General features: G+C 40.4%; 1 protein-coding gene across 1 annotated transcript in view; it reads left to right on the top strand.

Annotated features, from left to right (window-relative positions):
- cps1 (carbamoyl-phosphate synthase 1, mitochondrial) overlaps positions 1-22,173 on the top strand; it is a 102,102-nt gene that overhangs the window by 75,755 nt on the left and 4,174 nt on the right. The window contains exons 33-36 of the mRNA XM_033617114.2: positions 9,685-9,759; positions 12,018-12,116; positions 21,833-21,892; positions 22,060-22,172. Of these exons, the coding sequence (XP_033473005.1) occupies positions 9,685-9,759; positions 12,018-12,116; positions 21,833-21,892; positions 22,060-22,172 (347 nt within the window). The remainder of the gene's footprint in view (positions 1-9,684; positions 9,760-12,017; positions 12,117-21,832; positions 21,893-22,059; position 22,173) is intronic.

The following is a 22,173-nucleotide window of genomic DNA, read 5'->3' on the forward strand; positions in this document are numbered from 1 at the left end:
TTTAATGGCCAAAAACACAACAGTGAGTTTAATGGTAATTAGGCCTGTCTGGATAACCACTTTTGTTGGATGCTACATTGTCCCAGAAATTATTGTGATAAATGATATTGAGACCATTTTATGCCACTGATATAAAAATAATATAACAGCATAATAATGCAAGTCCACCCTTTCAAAGAACAATGAACCTTCAATTTTTAAGAATATTCAGACATTGGAATTGGAATATGAAAAAAAGACATATCTTATTAAAGTAAGTAACACCTTAACCCGTTTAATCTTAAAATTTTCCCAGACACAAAACTATCCAAATCATCTGTCACTGATTACCATTTGACATAATCAGTCATTATTAGTTTTTTAATTTTCATGGAAAAGTAGGTGAAAACGTGTTTTTTATAGTAGGTCACAATTGTGACAGATGGGATAATGTGTTGCATCTACCATTTATTACAAGTAACATACTCTCCTATGCAGTCAAAATTCTTATATATACATACACACATACATATATATATATATATATATATATATACCAACTCAGTTATTAAAACAATTAAAACTCACTGGCAGTCCCCAACATTGCCACTAGAATGCTCTATCACATTCTAGAGTGACTAATTTACATACCAAATCCCTTATACATATTTCAACACTTTGTCAATGGCCTTTTACATTCACATATGACGTGCTAGGTATCCCTCTGCATCTATTGATAAAATTCTAGGACGTGCTACCAATACCGTGACATCAACAAAAGCACGGTTAGGTTTAGAAAAAACATCTTGGTTTGGCATTCGGTAAGGGAACGCTAGGCTCCTGGGTGAAAGTCCGCGGTTTGTTGGACCCATCCACCACCCCTCCTATCCACTCTATACAGACTTTCCTGCTTCTTATATTAGGTCATTACCAGCAGGATTTCAACCTGACCCCTGGTCCTTATCTTACGTCATTACAGCAGCATTTCAACCTGACCCCTGCTCCTTATATGACATCGTTACCAGCAGCATTTCAACCTGACCCCTGCTCCTTATATGACATCGTTACCAGCAGCATTTCAACCTGACCTCTGCTCCTTATATTACGTCGTTACCAGCAGCATTTCAACCTGACCTCTGCTCCTTATATTACGTCGTTACCAGCAGCATTTCAACCTGACCAGGTCCAGCAGCGAATCATACTGCCCTGATAGGTGCCACCCAGCCAACCAGCGGCATATCATAGCAACAGCAAAGGTTACATAGTCTGTCACCTAGGTACCACATATCCATGTTTAAGTACATGTTCATTTAGATGCGCTGTGTTATCCCACTGGTCACTATCATTGAGGTCACCATGCTCATTAATTCTGTGACCCCACTGAACAAAGCTGAGTTATTGCAAATGCGCATATCAGTGGTAGACACCTTAAAGATAATGTGTACCAAAAACTTCTATCCTATCTTTACGTTAACATACTTTCGTAACCTTTTGTTTTGGAGCTTTGATGCAGTCATCCTTGTCTCATGGTGCAACAAGGAAGTAAACAGCTCTGGTCATGTGACAATTTACACTAAACATGGGACACTACACATATTTAATTTGCTGGAAATGCATTGATACATCATTCGGTAACATTTTTAGAGGCTCATAACTGAAAACTATTTTTGCGGTCACTGTTGTTACCAGTGGGATTAAATGGGCTAATATATATGAGAAAATATATGTAGAATTATAGTACCTTTATAGTAGCAGCCCAAGATTGGGGTGTGTGTTGGGGGGTTAAACTACAAACAATGGACTCTTTAGCTCATTGATAGGGGTTGGCAAGCTAGTGGCTATCAGGACTGTGCCTCTTTTGCTCCAGAAGTGCAGTTGCAGGCAGTGTTGGGCGGGCAAGCTACTTGGAAAATGTAGTGATACGTCAAAATGAAGGTTCACTACATTGACGCTATCCCCAAAGAAATGTAGCAAGCTAAGCTACAAGAAAATGGCAAAGTATCTTGCTACTTGCAAAGCTACTTGTATTGTTTTCACTTTATGTCAAATCAGGGTAACCTCAGTGATAAAATAAACTGTCAGCCAAACAAATAGGCAGGGAAAAATTTATTTATTATTAATAATATTTATTTATTATTATTATTAATTTTTATTATAAAATAAACTAGACTTATATTCATTCTTTTTTTTAAGACATTGTGATATTTAAACATGTCCTCCAATAACGTGACATCATCAGTCTCTCTCCTCTTCCTCCTTAATGCATTTCTCTGTCTTAGCCTCTTTCTATAGGCTATCAGGCTATGTCAGTAATTCAAAAACATAATTACAAAATATATTTTTTATGCAATAAAACCATAAAAGACAAATAAAATAAAATAAAAGACAATAAAAATTAGCAGGCCTAACTAAAAACTAGGGCTGTACCTAAGTATTCGGATATTCGGATATTCGAATATTCGTTTCTATGGGTAGGTATTCGTTATGAAAATGTGGTATTTGATATTCGTTTTTTTTTTTTTTATTTACTTTTTTTCTTTACATATTTTTTTGGTGCTAAATGTAGTCTTTTTGTTGTTGGTAAATGTAGGTTATCAATAAAAATCAAAACTTTTAAATTGTATTGTTAAAAATGTGAAAATATAGTATCTTACCAACTGAGCTTGTGCGCACGGCACGCTTGAGCGCATCCGTCTGAGGCTGTGGATCAATGCCAAGTTTTACCACTTTATCACTATTCCCTCTAACTTGTAGCTGTTTTTTCGTTATCTTTTGAATTTAATATGAATTATGGAACCTTTTTTATCAACGTTTGTTTCCCCCGTTTTGTACAATAAATCATTGTTAAAGGCTGTTAAAGTATTATTAAAGGCTGTACACACAACAGTAAGGCTATAGACATTATATTCTATTCAGACCGACAGAACCGGCGGCGCATCGGCTCTACAGTGCACGGCACTGCTGATTAACCATTTTATTGCAGCACAGAGTGTCTGCCAGCAACCAATTACTTGTAGAGGCTCCCTACAACTTGTTTCAGCGGTTCCGATTTAAGGCGTCACATTATTTTTCCTCAGTTTTAGTATCCTTACTTTTTTCCAGACCTCCACAGAAAAAAGTCTGCTGCACTTCAGAGCTTTTCCTGGGAAAAATAGCTATAACTTATGTAGATGCTACCATGCTGCTGCATCAATTAATCAACTTTGCTACTGAAAAGCTTTTTGACTTAGAAAATAGTGACATTACCACCACGCTAGACAAATGCTGTTAAATTTCGCTACTGCCCAACACTGGCTGCAGGCTACTGCTAACATAACAGTCAATAACATAATTATCGTGACGCATCTGTTAATGACTACTTGTTATACTAAAGTGACTTTAAATGTTTCATACAAGTCCTAATAACCATGTCTCTACATGTCTTATATTCTAGTGTATTAGTAATGGTCGGAAAATTGGTTCCTATGTAAAGAGCCCTACATGTATGATATCTTAATAGATACTGCATGTTCCGCTCGAACGGCTTCCATTGAATCACATAACAAAGACAGCAATTACTGCTCCATCCCTACCTAGGCATGATGTGGGGAGGGGTAGTAGGTGCTTTCTCATACCGGCTGGGAGGCTTACTTCTTAGATTGGGTATGAGAGAGTTTACGTGTCGCCAGCTGTTCCAAAGCTATTTTTTCCAAAGTAATTTCTCCCTCTAATTACAACAGAGCTGCTGTAACAATGGCTGTAGTTTGGAGCCAATCACGCAGGTATAATCCTCCACTCTTCCCCACCACCTAAAGTTTTCAATTTCTAGTCTGCACAGTGGTGAGGAATATTAATCAGAGCTCTGAATACTCCAGGCACCAGGCTTAAAAGACTTCCAGAGTTTACTTGGAGTCTATGATATAGACTTCATACCCTCTAACTAATATGGGCCTTGCTGGAAACCCTGCAACAATACGTGGCGATTGTTTAACAAAATAAGTTTCTTTCTTCCTGCTTAACACATTATTGCCGCCTCAATATCAGCCTCCCCTGTAAACACACTGTGATGTCTGAAACCATTATCCAGCCTTAGTAGCCTGAAGTGTGTGCCATCGCAACATACTCATCCTCAGCCTTCATCCTCACCGTCTACACTGTATCATCACAAGGCACAAGTCATTGCCATCCGGAGAGACCATCTTCATTTATCTGTCTCATTCCCTCTCATCCTCACTCTGTTGCTCTTGCTGTCTCTTTTCTCTCTCTGACAGGCCCTCATTTGCGGCCATGTTGTTTTCTTTTCGCTAACAAGTCCCCACTGTGTAATTTCTGTCTCTATATACAAACTCATAGGAACAATAACACGGTTGTATTTATGGTACTGGGAGGAAGTGGAGTTTGAAAACAAGATTTGAGGAGGAGGAAGTGGATTTTGGTGGTTTGGTGTCGGTCCCAAGTGCACACTTATTGGCCGAAGAAAAATAACGTCCAACTGTTGCATGTTTTGTCCCCTTGACCATGGCATGCAGGACATTATGGTGTGGCTTCTGAGATAGACGCATTCTTTTGTGCCCAATTACTTGGGAAAAACTGCTAGAAACATCGCTTCAATGTAAGGAGGTCATGTTAATACCACCCAATTTTACCTCAATAAAAGCATGTTGGACAATAAATCTTTGCTAGTTTGTCTCCCTGTCAAATATTGTCAATACTTTTTTATTGTGCTCGGTAATGAGTTAGTACTATGACGATATCTCAAACATTTTTCAGCAAATGTACGTACAATACATTGCTTGACTTTTGGTAGCAATCTGTTACATAGCTTTAGAAATGTTCCATAATGCCTCTCCCCTCTAGAGAGAATAATGGCAATGTCATTTGACATAATAACTTCATTATGCCTTAAAATGGGTCACTATATATATATGTGTGTGTGTGTGTGTATATATACATATATATATATATATATATATATATATATATATATATATATAAACCATTTCAGGTGACTACCTCTTGAAGCTCATGGAGAGAATGCCAAGAGTGTGCAAAGCAGTAATCAGAGCAAAGGGTGGCTATTTTGAAGAAACTAGAATATAAAACATGTTTTCAGTTATTTCACCTTTTTTTGTTAAGTACATAACTCCACATGTGTTCATTCATAGTTTTGATGCCTTCAGTGAGAATCTACAATGTAAATAGTCATGAAAATAAAGAAAACGCATTGAATGAGAAGGTGTGTCCAAACTTTTGGCCTGTACTGTATATATATATGTATATGTATATATTTTTTTTTTAAATCAATTTTGATATTTTTTTAACTGTTTTTTAGGTATTTGCTGAAGTTTTACCCTTTTTAAAAACTTTTTCAAACTGTCGTCAGCTACTGTACAGTGGGAATGTTAAGGGTGAGGTCGCCCTCTCTGGCTACTTTGTGGGGTTTTCTGAACAGGAAAAGAAGAACTTTGTCAAACGGCTCTCTATTCCAATTTTCACTCCTTATCCACAAACATTAAAAAAAAATACTGCTACTACTAAGTAATGCTACTGCTACCAGCACTAAGGCTAGTATCAGTACTGCTTCTCTGACAGATGACAGTGTGCCGTTTTAGTATCAGTCCATGTGTCCTGAAAGATTTCAATGTGCCTGATATATAGGAGAAATTCCAGCAATTATATGTGTTTATTGAGCTTAAAAACAATAGATAGGTAGGCTATATAGATATTGACATCACAAAAGCATGTAGATTTACAGTATGTTTTTATTAAAAGGTAGGCTACTTTTGCTTGTACATTATATTCCAAATAAAATAAGTCTTGTTAATAGACTCAAGTGCATAATAATGCTACTTTAAAAATAAGAAAATATTACACAAGCCTACGTCCATTGGGGAAACACATAAACATGAAGTAAATTCCTCCAGCTTACACGTGTCCTAACTGAATGCAACATGAGCGAGTGTTAGCAACAAATCAGTTTGATTTCATTGTTTATTATTTGTTGAACTTTTGCCAGATGCACTGTTTCTATTTATTCCTTTCTCTTCATGAAGATGATGTGAGGCGTTATCTCCTATTTTTTACTACAAAAACTTTAATGTCATAAACTTGAATGCTTAAGTGTCAGCTGGCGAGTGAGATCACCAGGGAGCTGAAAGTTTCTGGTTAATGCCATTGCTAATAACAACCTACTTGCTGTTGGCTATATCATATCCAATGAATATCACAATATAAAACATGGTGTTCGTTTAACAAGTATAAATATGGAAAGATAGCAAGTACTCACCCATCTTTTAAGTAGTTACATCTTCAGTCTGATCTTGAGCGCTTGGCTGATAGTTACTTGTTTACCTGAGGTAACTGAAATGCATATTTAACAGATTCGACAAGGAGCGTCTAATGTTACGTAATGCGATGTGATAGTTGGACGCTCACTTGCTGTTCGGACAATGTCTTAGAACAACTCAGAGGGAATTATTTTCACCGCATATTGTAACTGTAGAGATTTAACTATATCAGACTTTAACAGATATCAGAAAAAAAGGTAATTACCGGATAAAGAAAACTCTGACATTTGTATCCAACTATTTAACTTTAGCAGCCGTCTAGAATCACTATAGCAACAACTCCAACTTCCGTGGCAACAACACTGAACCGTAGGTCCGCCTCGTAACACCATATCAATCGAGCGTCTGACTATCGTGCCGCATCGCATTACATCGGACACTGTCTGTCCACATCCATTGAATTCACTGAATATGAAATTCTGTCACATCATCTAAACGTAACAGCTGTGTGCTTAGAGTAACCACTGAAAAGATGGGCTGGTATGTGCTTCCTTATTATTCATATCCACAAAGATACCTTCTGGGGTATCATTGCTGTAGCTACCATACTATATCATACCACCATCTCCACTTTGTAAAACAAGCTAGCTTGCTAGATAGCTCTGCTGAGCATCCCACACAACAATAATTCAGCTCCCTGGTGACCTCCAGCCAGATGGCAACTTATTGAAGTTTCTGTAGTGAAATGAGGAGTGAATCAGCCATTCCTTGTCCATCGTGGTGCTTTCAAAGTGAGCGACAGGCATAGAATAAAAATGGGGTGTCTGACAAAAATTCACTCAAACTGATTTAGTCACTGCCACTCACTCATGTTGCACCCAGTTAGGACACAGTGTTATGCTAATGCAACCACTCCAAGTAGAGAAGCACCCACTCCAACACCTCAGCAATACCAAAAGAACCCACCTGAAGCACCCTAGCAACTGCCTAGTGACCAAGCTGATCATCCTACCCACAAGCACCCTTACACCCTTGAATCCACACAGAAAATACTAGCAATGACCAAGTGTTGGCCATCATGAAACGTATCAGTAATTACCCAGCAATGTCTTTAGTAATAACCTACTGTACAGAAGCCCTACCAATTTTCCGGTATGGCCCTACAATATTTACCATCTAGGTCTCCTTAGCACACCAATGCCAAAAACAGCGTCATCAGTAAAGAATATGGGACCTGTCATTCAAAAAGCTGTGGCTACAAATGCAGGTGCTAATTTCCATTCAGCTGCAACATGCAACAATAAAGACATTTACACAGGTGCCACTTCCGACTCCAACGAGGCCCATAGTGAGCAACAATGTGGAAATGTCTTACTTTATTCATTTCCTTCTCTACTGGAGCTCAGCTGGTACCCCAAGATAATATTGTTCATGTTGTGGAGCTTCACAATTCTACTGTCTCTCAGGAGTGGGCGGCCAGTGTGGGATAGAAAGATGGGGAGGTAGTGTTTGTGTGTATGTTTGTAGGATGTTGTCGTCACAGAACCTTGGTTATTGTGTGATAGTCACATACATTCTGTCCCAGAGACACAACATTACATATGGACGACAAACCATTTTAACTGAAACCCCTGAGGTTTTCATAATTTTGTTCATGAGGGCTTTTGTACAGTTTCTCATTTTCAGACTATTTAAATCTCCGCTGGTGTTGGTGATGACATTTCTCCTGTTGTTTGTTGTGATATTTCCACTTCCTGCTTCATAGTTTAAAGTGTCTGCTGCAGATTTGGTTCTACAGTGAGTAAAACAAGGGTCTTTTCTTCACTGGGATTATGTACAAATCCACTGTTGCTCTGCATTTCTGTATTTCACAAATTCCCCTCTTTGTATTGTAGTTTCTTGTCTCTTTTATTACACTATTAAAAGTTCCCTCTTGCTGTTATTCCCCCTCTCTCTCTGTGTTCCTCTCCCTCTATTTCATTTTCTTTCTTGGTTACATTCTGCCATTTTATCTATGCATACTTCTCTGTCTTTCTCTGACTCTTTGAACAATGCCCAGATAAGTGATGCTGGTTCTCTGTCTGCATTCACTTCTCTTCGTCCCTTCTTACATTAGTATGCCAACATTACATTCAGCTGATTAGATAGCCAGCTTCAAGGATGAATCCCCCCCTAGTGGCCCTTGCCTCTTTGTGTGTGTTTCTGCGCGTGTATGCATGAACCACACAACATCACAACGTCTCTCTCTCTTCAAGGTAATGGGGGTTGTCTGCTTTTAAATGGAGAAATAAGAATGGCTTCCCACTCGGTGCGCCACTATTTTTTAATTTGTGTGCAATACAATAACGAGAAACTACTGTCTTATGCTCCTTCCTACACTTTCCTTTCATTTCCTCCTCTCCATCTCCTCTTTTAAAATTGTATCTTTACCTTTATCTCTCTTTGCATTTTATTTTCTTGCCGATTCCCTTACTTTTCATCTTCTTTTAACTGTTAAGTTTATGTCTCCTGTCTTAATGTTAATTATTTTTATTCCCTTCTTTTATTACACCTGTTCTTCTCTCAAGTCTTCTCATTCACCCTCTCCACAAGTCATTTTATTCTGTCTCACCCCCTTTTTGTCTTTCTGTTCTCCTTCATGCTCCTCCTCTGCCTCACCCTGCTGTTGCTCCATCACTCAGGCCACCTACCTTCTTCTCAGTGTGGAGACAGCATGTCAAACAGGCTGCTAAAGCCACCGGTGGCCAGCACTTTGAAAAGCCTCCTTTCTTTTTAGATCCTCCCTTTTTAGTCTGTCTTTACCGGCAGTTGGAGCCCTAATCTCTTTAACCCTGCCTGTGCTACTACACCTTTCCTCTTCTCACTGATGTGGCCTTAGAGTTTCATAGTTTAAGCAGAAGTGGTGGCTTGTATGAGATAAGTAAATAATGAATAGTATTTGGGGATGGGTTGGGGGTGACACTTTGTTGTTAGTTTGTATGACCACTTTTTTCATTATTTAATCGACATTGTTTGCCCAAAGCATATTATGCAACTGCCACAGGCTTAGCTAGTTAGTTACATTTTAAGTGAATGCTAGCTTTGTTTTGCCTCTAGGTGACAACAGTATCATGAAATTCTTGAAATGATTCCAATGGCCTGATGGTATTTATGTTGGAGGTGATTCTCTATTGATTGCCACTGTGTTTGTATTTGTTTGTCTGTAATGCCTCCACTAATATTGGTTAAAAGTTTCTTTGTGGTTTATCAACTGGAATTTCTGTTTGAAAGAAAAGTCATAGCCAGTGGTTAACTGTCACAAAAACTATCTTTTTGATGAAGTGATCCAACTCCCACTGGTTACAGCTAAACAATAACTTTTTTTAAGAAGCATTGTAGTCTTAATAGTGGTCAATTAGGACAAATCCCTTATCACTCTCCTCTCCCCTTCTTTCACCAGGCACCAATGTTCTCTTGGCCACGTCTGAGGGAAGCAGACCCTGTGCTTCGCTGTGAGATGGCCTCCACTGGAGAAGTAAGCCCCTCTAAGACATACAACCCCATTTTCTGTTAAAACGTGTTATTATTACCTATTTTAGTAACACTTCATGTTAAGGTTATACTCTTTATTGGTCATTATAAAGCACTTATAAATAACTGATTCCTCATGACCATATTCTACAACTAGTAGTCCAGTAACTAATTATGAGCTTTATATGTTGTGCTGTGTATGGGCTTTACAGAAAAGTACAAGTGTCAATAGTATCCATATGACTCTAAATTCAGTCTCTCTAACTTGGATTATACCGATCAGCTAAAACAATTACAACCACTGGCAGGTGAAATGAAGAACATTTATCATCCTGTTACAATCCAGTGGTCCTGGCATTCATGTGGATGCCACACACTTCATCCACCGAAACACTGTTGCAGACCAAGTACGCCTCCTCATGACAACAGCACTTCCTGATGGCAGTTGCCCCCCCAGCAGGACAATGAACCATGCCACATCACAAAAACTGCTCAGGAGTGGAGGAACATGGCCTCCAAATTCCCTGGATACCAATTGATAGACCATATGTGGGACGTACCAGTACCCCAGAGGTACCTCTGATTCATGGTGGGGCCTCCTTGGATCAGACTTGGCTCTGACTCGTCAAAGCATGGACACAGGACCTCTGGGGATGTCCTTTGGTGTCTGGCTCTGGCATTGGATGCTTTGAGTCCTGTGGGTTGTAAGGTCGGGTAACGCCAAGTCCCAAAAATGCTCAATCAGATTGGGATCTGGAGAATTTGGAGGCCAGGTTAATACCTTGAGCTCTTTGTCACCTTCCTCAGGCCATTCCTGAGCAGCTTTTGTGGTGTGGCTTGGAGCATTGTCCTGCTGAGGGGCCACTGTCATTGCCATAAGGGAGGGTATACTTTGTCTGTAGTTGTGTTTAGGTGGGTGAAGCGTGCCAGATGGTATCCACATGAATGCCAGGACCCAAAGTTTCCCAACAGAACACTATTGTAACAAGTTGATCGATTCAATTCTCTTCACCCACCAGTGGTTTTAACATCTGATCAGTGCATGACCTGTTTTCTAAATTGAAGTCCTGTTCGTAACTAATTCACTAGTATTTTGACACTTATTAAACCACACAGGTTGTCTATTCTAAAGTTGCCTCTTCTTCACAATCCCATTATAACACACAATTACTGCAATTAACAGACAATAATCTTAAAAGGATAGTGCACCCAAAAATGAAAATTCAGCCATTATCTACTCACCCATATGCCGATGGAGGCTCAGGTGAAGTTTTAGAGTCCTCACATCCCTTGCAGAGATGGGGCTAGCAACAAAACTCCACCTAATGGAGGCTGGGCGCCCCAGATTAAAACGTCCAAAAAACACATAATTGAAACAACAGAATATCTCCATACTGCTCGTCCATAGTGATCCAAGTGTCCTGAAGCCCCGACATAAAAAGTTGTTTGGAAAAACGTAATTTAATCTCTGTTTTTAGCCTCATTGTAGCCTGTAGCTCTAACTGCCTCTCTGTGTACACTGAGCTCACGTGTGCGCGCTTGCGCACGAGACCAGCTGAAACATGTGAACACACATGAAGGCGGTGCCGATGTCTCACGGTCTCGCGCAAGCACACACACGTGAGCGCAGTCTACAGAGAGGCAGTCAGAAGTTTGAAAATCTCTGAAATGGTCCATTGAAAAAGGAGATATTTATTGCAGTAGTTGTGTGCCATAATGGATTTACTGTGTTAAGATGAGGTAACTGTAGAATAGGGAACATGTGTTGGTTAATAAGCGTTAAACTACTAGTAAAGTAGATATACGCACTTTAGAATGGGTAACATTTTTTGAGTTAGAAAGACTAAATTAGTAATTTAATAAGTAATTTGGACACTATTACCACTTTGTTGTCTGTTTTATCGCATAAGACTAGACCATATTTATGAGGTAATATTAAGGGAGAATGATTATTCTTGCAATACTACCACCTCATAGGATCCACGCTGAGCAAAGTGTTTTAAGATCATAAATAATGAACAACAGCCTTCTTACTTACTATCAATAAGCAGCAATAAGGAGGTTATTGAGGGAAAATTCTAATGGCCTAGCAGTTGTAGAATCTGTTCATGCCGCATAGGGCAATAATATATATTCATGCTTATAAGCAACTAGTTTATGGTGAATATGTGCACCTTAATATAAAGTGTTACCCTTTTAAGCCCATCTAATTTGGAGATTCAGTGTTAACAGTTACTCTTGTGCCTGTGTGTCTTATTGCAGGTAGCTTGTTTTGGACCAAACATTTATTCAGCCTTCCTGAAGGCTATGCTCTCCACAGGCTTCAAGCTACCACAGAAGGGCATCCTGATTGGGATTCAGGTAAGACTACAGCCATCTGGAAGTCCACTTGCCTCCTGTTCGTGTTTCCTTTTGGTGCCTCCTGCCCACAAGACACCAAATGCAAGTGCCGTCTGAACAGGTGGCATAAATCTTTCAGGCTATCAGCTTCTTACAGCGCCAGCCTGACAGTCCTTAGTTTGTTTCACATCGAATCACCCATTGATTCATGTGTCGCTAACAACTCCCATGTGACTTAAAGACAACAGCACTCAACCTATCAGCAGTGATGGAGATGAGTGGATTAGATGAGTAAACCTGATGCTGTTATACCTGAATGAATAAGAGGAACTACACAGCCATAACACTCAATCAGTGAGCATCCAAAAAACAATAATCCTCATTATAAAATCTCCCACAGTGAAGAGAAACATCTCGTAAAAAATTACAAAACTAGTTAAGTGCTGTACAAAAACGTGTATCTCATCAAACACATGCTCTTTTAAAAGACGTTCTCTATAACCACTGCTGACAAACTTGATACAAACATCCCTCAATCCTCTCCCCGTCCTCAGCTGCAGAAATGAACAAAATGTGAGCCTGAGCACTCTACTTTTTAATGATATCACGTCACATGCGTTTTGGTAATTAAGTCTGGCTGCCGCCCTGGGTTGCCAAACTGCGAGTTTGACTAATGCAGCGTTAACAAAGCACTCACAACACTCGCTGTATAATTGGTGCTCTTGGGGAACAGGTCCACTTCAAGGCAAGTACCTTGGGGTCACATACGCACTGTAACAAGGCTGACAAGCAGCCACACTTTAAGCTGACAGATCCAGAACACACAGCAACACAGATGGAATTTACCTCCAACAGTTTTGAGAACGTTTGTGGTGAAAGGATGAAAACAGTCTTTGATACATTTTGCAATTTAGTGAGGCAATCTCGTGACAAAGGCTGTGGCCTCTGGCGTGAGGGTGGTAAAATGTCACAGTTTCACACAGGTGGTGGTGTTATATTTGTATGGGGACTCCCTTGTACTATACTGTTGCCATGGTGTCATCATCATCAGAGGTCCTAATGTGGGTGTATTGTGATTATTCTGCTGACAGTGTGCAAATGTGACTAATGTGTTACCACCCATGCTGCTAAGTATATTCAAGTAGCAAACACAGAAACCTGTTTCTATATTTTCTTTCAGTGTGTTTGTCCTATACTGGTAATGTATCACATATACTTGCATATGTGACATTGTCTGCCTGTTGCACAGCTCTCTAAAGCTTCCTGTTTGCAGCTCTCTCTCTCACTCCCTCCATTGGTTTTAGTACCTACTATGAACAGCACTGCCACTCATGGTGCAGAAACAACACATGTAGACTATCTTGGCCGGTAAATTTGTTATTTTTGCTATTTTCCTATAGATACATGATTGCAATCATCCATCCATCCAAGTATAAATGTTGACTTTGCGCCAAGAAGACAGTAGACAGAACAATGGCAGAGAGAAATGGGGACACAGAAGCACCGGTTCTACCAAACACTTTCAGTATGTTACCTCTGGAACCAAAAGTGGGTCCATGTCATTGGTTCGACAGCCCATTGGTTCGACAGCCCATTGGTCCGACTGTCCGCGGTGCTGAACAGCTCGCAGCGGGCGTATGGTGCGCCGGCTTGAGGTGGAGCAGGCTCACGGCTTATGTGTTTGTCACTTTCTTTTTCATTTTAACCCACACCATGATCTTTTCCTGACCCTAACCAAGTGGTTTTTGTGCCTAAACCTAACCAGACCTTAACACAGGGCATCATGATGATTTCGGAACGGACTTCGGAACAATGAGTTTAATATGGTCGGAACAATGCGATGTTGAATCAATGGGCTGTTGGACCAATGGGCAGTTCTCACCAAAAGTAACCCTTCAGACACAGTACCTAGACCCTAGCGTTTCCACTGCAAACAGTACTTGTGGGTATGGCTGCAACGATTAGTCGACTAATTGATGACTAATCGACTATTAAAATAATCGGTGACTATTTTAGTAGTCATGGAAAAGTACTATAAAAGTACCCCAACATACTCTTATTGCAGCTTCTTACATTCAAATATTGGCAGCTTTACACACTCTCCCATGACGGGGAACTAAAACCCTTTGGCGTGAGTACGAAACAAGACATTAGATGACATAATTTTGGGGTTTGGGAGAGACTGACCGACATTATTCAACATTTTAACACATTTTTCGATAAAATGATTAGTCGACTAATCGAAGAAATAATCGACAGATTAGTCGACAATGAAAATAATCGTTAGTTGCAGCCCTACTCGTGGGCGGGGTTTTTGTCACTCACTGCTCCGCTAAAAGTGTATGTCGTATAAAAACTAATGAAATGGTCAAAGTTGTTAAAGCAGCTGTGTGGAACTTTACATTTTCGTTGATTATGGTGCCCCCTTTGGTCGAAGCGGTATGACACACACAGCCTGGTGTCGGAAAATTCCGACTGCAGTTGGCATTCGGCTTCATTCGTAAAACCTTGGCTGCAACCGGCAATTACCACATGCATTTGTTTTGGAGAGCGAGAGGAAAATCATAAATGTTCTGGTGCAGCACTGAATTTCTTATAAACTGAGGACAACTGCCTGCTGTATATTTGTGTTCATGATCACAGTCACAGATAATTTTGTGGCGTTTGTTGTAACGTTAGTAGACAAAAGTGGTTCACATCAGCTAATGTTACATTTAGCTTGCTTATAACTTCCATGTCGTCATATATTGAAGTAAAACAACGTCTAACAAGTTGCAGTATATTCTCTAAATAAAAACAAAAATGACATACCTGTCGATTAGGGAAAAGGGCCAACTCGGGATCAGTTTTAAAACCTTTCAAATCTCTCAGCTCTCTCCACTTGGTGAATGCCTGACTGAGGTTTACACGTGTTTGGGCTCGAACCCTACCACTGTCCCGTTTAGCCTTCTTCTGTTCTTTTTCTTTTAGATGGTGCTCCTTCTTTATCCACCATGATATCGAAAGTACAACCAAGTCCTTATAGATACATCTGGTAAAACTGTTATGTGTTCAGCAATGCCCGTTGCATACCGCTTACTTGAAGAACACTCTGTAAACACGGCTCTTCTTCTTCTCTCAATTTATTGGCGGATCGCAAACAACTCCCATGTGCATACCACCACCTACTGTACAAGAGTGTGCAATGTGTCCGAAATCATTCACTACTCCCTACTACATGTCATTTAGCCTGTTTCTTAAATCCTACTCGTACACACGCCTCCTTCTTCTTCTGTGGTTTAATGGCTGCGGGCCGCTGCGGACGTGCAGACTTACTTCCGCCTCCGGGTGCCGTATTCTGGTTTGCTGACTTCCACTGTGTCCAACCCGACCGAGGCTACGCTAAATAGCCATATAGAGAAAGGCTTTTTTGTTGCTGTTGGGTTCAAATAAATACGCAGATCTTCAAGGGGGGGTGATACGAACTAGGAGCAGTTTTATTAATGGTAAAAAGTTCTGCACAGCTGCTTTAAAGTGAAATTTAAGGCGTATTGATTGATTACATCGTCAGCTCATATTGACGAACATTAACGTTCCACCTTAAAAGTTGCCGGCAGTCGGCCCGGTGAATTAAGTTATTTTTTACTCCGACTACAGCTGCTGCAAGAGGCAGCAAAACATCCTTTCATTTTATAGTCATAGTCAACCAATAAAACTCTCCACGGCTGAACTTTCAATGCCCTTTGTACCGTGCTCCAAGTGCCTTATTCTGCACAGCTTTGTCATTCTCAAAAAGCCTAATCAAGCCTAAAAGTTTATATATGTATTTTTTTCACTTATTTATTTCCTGTACCAAGGAAGCTGACAAAACATTGGCTAACATAATTTTTTGTATTGTGAATGCAGTTTCTTGAGGAGATTAAAGAGTGCGAATATTGGCCTGCTTTCATGAAGTAACAAGAATTACGACTCCAAATGAATGCTACTGTTGTAAATGAGGAGCTGGTTGCGTTTACCATATCAACTTAAAGCAAAGTAATGATTCATTTGTGTTTCCAGCTGCTCTGTTACGCCCCAGCCCCCGACTGGCCAAGAACAACTGTCAATGCAGATTTTTAGTTCTAGACAGATTGGTTGCTTTGTGTCATTAATTTATGCTGGTAGCACACACTTGATGAGTCATATAGACAGATACAGTAGTAAAAGGACAGTAGCTGCAATCTGCAGGGAAAGAGTGTGATAAAACTGCTGCCTTTCTGGAAAGTTGACACTCATCATCCTTGGAAAATAGGACAGTGGTGTATCCTGATGAGGGAACCTGCATCGTCTCTGTCTCTCTCTCTCTCTCTGTCACACTCTCTCCAGTTCTCACTGTTTGCCTCCATCTTTTTAATTAGCTGTACCCTTTTTTGAACTAATACAGTGTCAAAACTGCAGCCAAATTAGAAACATGTATGTCATACAAGGCTGAGTAAAGTAGACTGCAGAATATACAAAGAATATCAAACCATATCACAATGGTTTTGGTGAGACAGCAGTAATTTTAGCAAGTATATTGTTTACTAAGCTGAAGGGCATCCAGTTTGAGCATAATCAGTTGCAAATTAGCAGCAAAAACTCACAAAAGAGTTTTCAGCACTTTCAGTATGTTTGGTGGAATCCATTAAGTGGGTCATTTGAGGCTGATGTCTAGCAACATAAATGCATTACAAAATGTTTTTTTTTATTCTTCCTTTACATTCTGTGTTGTTTGTGTGACAAATATGACATGTAATAATGGATGTTTAAATATATAACACGGTCCTGCCACAGGGCAAGTACCCTTGTGTACCCAGCGTGTCACATGCAAAAAGGTGATTCCCTGCAGGTTTTTTGTCTTAAGTTTATTTTCGGGTTTGGGGACCATGGAACATGGGTGTTGAATCGCAGGTGTTTGATTATAAATATATTGAAATGAGCGGAAATGTTGTCAGTGTTTTTAAGAATCTAATCATATGACTGCTGACAGGCATGTTAACTGTGTGCTGCTCAATATTATGAGAATAAGAAAGAAAAATCATTCAAAGATCCAATGTGTAGGATTTATGGGGACATACTGGCAGAAATGGAATGAAATATGATAAGTGTGTTTCCTTTAGTGTGTAATCGCCTGCAAATAAGAATCATTTTTGTTATCGTTTTTGTTACCTTAGAATGAGCCGTTTATATCTACATAGGGACCGGATCTTGTCTACGAAAATTGCCATGTTGCGTTGCCATGTTTCAACAGTTGGGTCTTAAAGTTACATGGACAAACCCAAACACTGGTTCTAGATAGGGCCATTCACCTTTCCTTGTCAGCCACTGTAGTTCGCACCCCCTACGCAACAAGTGTTGAAAAAACACCTTTTTGAGAGAAACTGCTTTATTCAGTGTTTTTCTCAGCTTAAATCACCAGGGGCCTCATGTACAAAGGGTGCGTACTCACAAAAACTTGGCGTACGTCCTTTTCCACAGCAAAGTCCAGATGTATCAAGAGTGAAATGGCCGTGGAAATGTGCGGTGCCTCACGCCAACTTCATGGCTGACGTACACACGTTTCTACAGCTGTTTATCCCTGGGCGACACAGAGGTGATGCTGAGAAGCTGTTAGAATAAATAAATGTGAAAACAATTAGTCCTCAGTGTGATGTGCACATCAGAGAAACATCAACAATTAACACTGATGAACAATTAACACAGCCACATGTCTGCAATTAGATGAGTGGATATAAAAGCATGCGCAAAGTGGTGCCGAAAATACCGTTAACAACAACGGCTGTTTTAGCAGTAGTAGAAGATTTGTAAATGGCGCAATACGAAGAGAGCGTGTGTTCAGAGACAGATGGCACTGGCTCATCAGCTGCTTTAGGTTCCTGAGGCCTATCCTCCTGGAACTGTGCGCAGAGCTGCAGCCGGCAGTGCGATACGGCGAGGAGCCATGCGCTGCCTGTATCCATACAGGTTCTGACCACACTGGGGTTCCTTAGCTCCAGGGGCATTCCAGAGGGAGCTGGCCGACCGATCGGGACTGTGCCAGTCGACCCTGAGCCGAGCCATGCCAGCTGTGTGGGACGGAATTATCCGCATGTCAGCCAGGTATATCAAATTCCCATAGCTGAACAGGCCAACATTAAAGCGCAATTTGCAACGACAGCCGGTTTTCCTAACATTATCGGAGCTATCGACTGCACACACATGACTACAGTATAAAAGCACAATCACAGGATGAATTTGTTTATGTCAACAGGAAGCATTTTCATTCAATCAATGTACAGATCATATGTGATGCGCAAATGCAATTAATCAACATTGTGGCGAGGTGGCCTGGTTTAACGCATGATTCATACATTCTGAGTAACAGCATGGTTGGGAACAGACTACAAGCTGGCACTGTGCGCGATGGGTGGCTTCTTGGTGAGTAATTTATTTGTTTAATTGTCCTAATATTAATCCCCCTGATGCGCACTGAGCATGTACGCCCCCAAATATTATCCTGTCTTCACAGCATCAGTACTAGTCAGTGATTAAAGTTGGTGACTTGATGTTTTTTGCTGGTTAAACTACAGCTTCAGAGTTTTCTAACAAGCCCCTGATTGTCTCTGTGTGTAAAGTACTCATGTCAATAAACCCGTGCGTAAAGTGTGACATTTCTTAATCAGCCACACCTTTTCCCCGGTGCACTTTTGCATTAATTTACAACAATAGTGTGTGATCCGTGTAAGTGGTGTATAAAATTAACAAATGGAAACTGTAAATCCAGTTCACATAATTATTTGTCTGCTTTCAACTGACCCCAGGCGACTCTCTGTTCAAACAGGGTGAGCTCCTCCTCTCCTGTCCCCCCACCTGTTTTGGCCACACTTTGACGGTGGGCAGCCCTCCTCCGCTTCACGTCCACCTTAATGTCGGACCACTTCTTTTTTAATTCTGCGTGAGCACGCTTTTCTGTCCCCACAGCATTGACAGGCTCACACACACTCTCCCACTCACTCACCTTGCGTTTTGTATTGATGCCAGAGGACAGCGTGCCAAAAAGTACATTTTTGTGCGCCTCCACTTCAGTGAGCGTCTCCAATTCGCATTCTGTGAAGTTTTTCTTTTTTCCCGCCTTACTCATTCTTTGTTTTAGTTTTCTGATCGTGCAGAGAGGGGAATTTTAGGTGCAGGATTCATTTAAATATGATTTGCATATTTAAATAGGGGCGTGGACAGGGAGGGGTCGGGTATTCCAACATGTGAGCTCAATTCCACGTTGATTGTGATGTACAAAGGAAATGTGCTTGGATTCATGTGTACGCACAGATTCATACATCTGGATATTTTTATGCATACGACGTTTTCTGGATTTAAGCGTACGCCATGTTTCAGTAGGAAATCCACGCAAGTCTTTGTACATGAGGCCCCAGGTCCATTTGTTTTGGAGAGGAAGAGACCTCTGCGGATAATTCGTAAAAACCTTTTGAATGTGTGGATCCTGAGTTATCAGAGAAAAAGATGAGCACAGATTGGCAGGTGCTAGGTTTGCAGGTCGTTTCCAAAGCGCCAAACTCAGTGCATCTGAGAAACACTGATTTCTACTGTGAAACAGTAGAGAAGGAGACTTCTGTGGATCATTTGGCTCTCTATAAAAACCTTCTGAATGTGAGGATCCTAAGTTATCAGAAAAGAAGTGAGCACAGATTGGTGGGTGCTGGGCTTTCAGCCTGTCTCTGACATGCCAAGCAGCTTTTCTCAGTGTTTTTACTGGTGTAAATGATCAGGTCTGTTTGATTGAGAGGAAGAGACCAATGCAAATAACTTGGTAAAAACCTCCTTAATGTCAGGATCAGAAATAAGGTAAGCCCACATTAGCACGTGCTAGGCAAGCAAGCTGTCTGCAAAATGCTGAACAGGGTAGAAGAAACTGATTTGTAACATGAAACTGCTTTATTCAGTGTATTTTCCCAGATTCCTGGGGTCCATTTTGAAGAGGAAGAGATCTCTGCGGGTAATTCGTCTACCGGTAAAAGCCTCCTGAACAATGACCACTGATGGAATTCTAACTAGGAATTTCAGCTGGTTGCAATCTGCAATCCTCACCACTAGATACCACCAAATCCCCTAAACCTTACACACAGGGCCCTTTAATTGTATTTCCTCAATTACTTTTATTTTAAAATATTATCTTAGTTTCACATGCATGAAATGCATGCATTTGAACAAGGCATGATTATTATAGGATTTGCAGTTATAGATTGCACACTTGTATAAGGTTGGGTTGTGGATCCAATTGATCATATGTGTGCTGGGGCGGGGCAGATGCTGTATTCCGGCGGTCCAGTTCGGAAGCAGGTCTTGGAAATCAGACCCATGCAGGACTCCGATATATATGAATGAACACGACATCTGTACAATCCAATGCAAATGGATTGTCAGACAGTCAATTTACTGCCACATTCACATTCAGTCAAGTCAGCAGTCATTTTTTATACAGTATACATTAGTAAAATAAGTCCCTAACCAGGGACTTTTTCTCTTTCCACTTTTTTTAGTCTCTATTCTGTTCTATTCTGACTTCAGTAAAGAGCCATCAAATGCCCTAAAAATTCTGAATAAATTAAAATAATAATCAGTTCCTCAAAAAATAAATATATTCATCACAAAGGGAAAACTGAACATAAAATTAAATCATAGAAATTAACTAATTTGAAAAGTTGAATTAATGTAACCTTGGCACTTGGCACTGTAATGCTGGAGTGGCTTTGGGGGTCAGTCTCCAGAGCTCTTAGGTGGCCGGGTCAAAGCCTGCACTTGAATGAACCCCAAAGAAAATCAAACAGAGCCTGTGACATCACTTTTCACCAGTGCCCCTCATCAAATCAGACGACAAAGCCATGATTAAAAACAAGCTAACTTAGAAGACATAGAACTTTACTTTCTTAATTAAAGCATAAAACATGCCTAAATAGCAATGGCATCCTTGAGCTAAACAGCAAATACCCCAAACTTGATTTGACTAACATTCTCTAAAAACTATAGCTGGCACCAAACCCAGGTTTCCAAAGCAAATGTGTTGAATGCTGCCTTTCAGTTGTATTATATATGCAGTGATAGGAAAAAGAGGCACGGATACATTAAGTCAATTGAAAGACGCAAAGTGGGACGAACGCCTGCAAAACTGCAGCTGGAGTTCCTGGTAAGCTTGGGAATGATTCAGCCTGAGTTGTAACACAGTCACTGTTTGTTGTCGCAGTAAACACATCTACTGTCAGAGACCTTTGTCTATTTTTGGCTGGTTGTTGCCAAAAGACAGTCGGCAAAACCATCCGAGCAGAGTGAGAAAGAAAATAGACAACCAAACATGTAAAAAAAAAAAAAAAAATGCTGTGCTCCACAGCACATTGCTCATACTCTGGGAACCTGTTGATAAGATTTCCTAGATATATGAACTGCAGTCATCAGTTTTGCATCATAAAATATTGTGCTACAGTATTTTGTTGCAGCAACTCTAACCAAAAAATAGAGGTGGAAAGCGATGACCATTGCACATTATGAATACTGATTTGAAACGGGGGCCAAGAGATGAGGGGAAATTAAAGCTCACTTTACTTTAATCTCCACACTGAACCTTTTCCTACAACTGCTGTGAACCATTTTGGATGAACATTGAAATCAACATGATAACGCTTCTTTTCTCTGTCTTTCTAATGCTGCATTTTGTTTCTTCCTTTCAAATTTCTGATTCCCCTCTCGCCCAGCATTCGTTCCGACCCAATTTCCTGGCTACAGCCCACCAGCTGAAAGAGGAAGGATTCAAGGTGAGTTCTGACAGCTTGGATGTTTCAAACCAGACTTGTCTTTGAACATCAGACAATATTTCAGCCTTGATTTTCAACATTTGCTGATGGAGCTTCTTGCTTCCTCTGCCTCTGCCCTAACTTACCTTAAATACTTGTTGTAATGTTGCCTTAATCCTGTCCTCTAGCTCTATGCCACTGAAGCCACGTCTGGCTGGCTGTGTGCCAATGATGTACCTGCCACTCCAGTTGCCTGGCCCAGTAGCAAGGAAGGAGACACCAGTTTTCCCAGTATTAAGAGG

This window comes from Epinephelus lanceolatus, chromosome 14 (assembly GCF_041903045.1).
Source record: "Epinephelus lanceolatus isolate andai-2023 chromosome 14, ASM4190304v1, whole genome shotgun sequence".
In the NCBI taxonomy this organism is placed as follows: Eukaryota; Metazoa; Chordata; class Actinopteri; order Perciformes; family Serranidae; genus Epinephelus; species Epinephelus lanceolatus.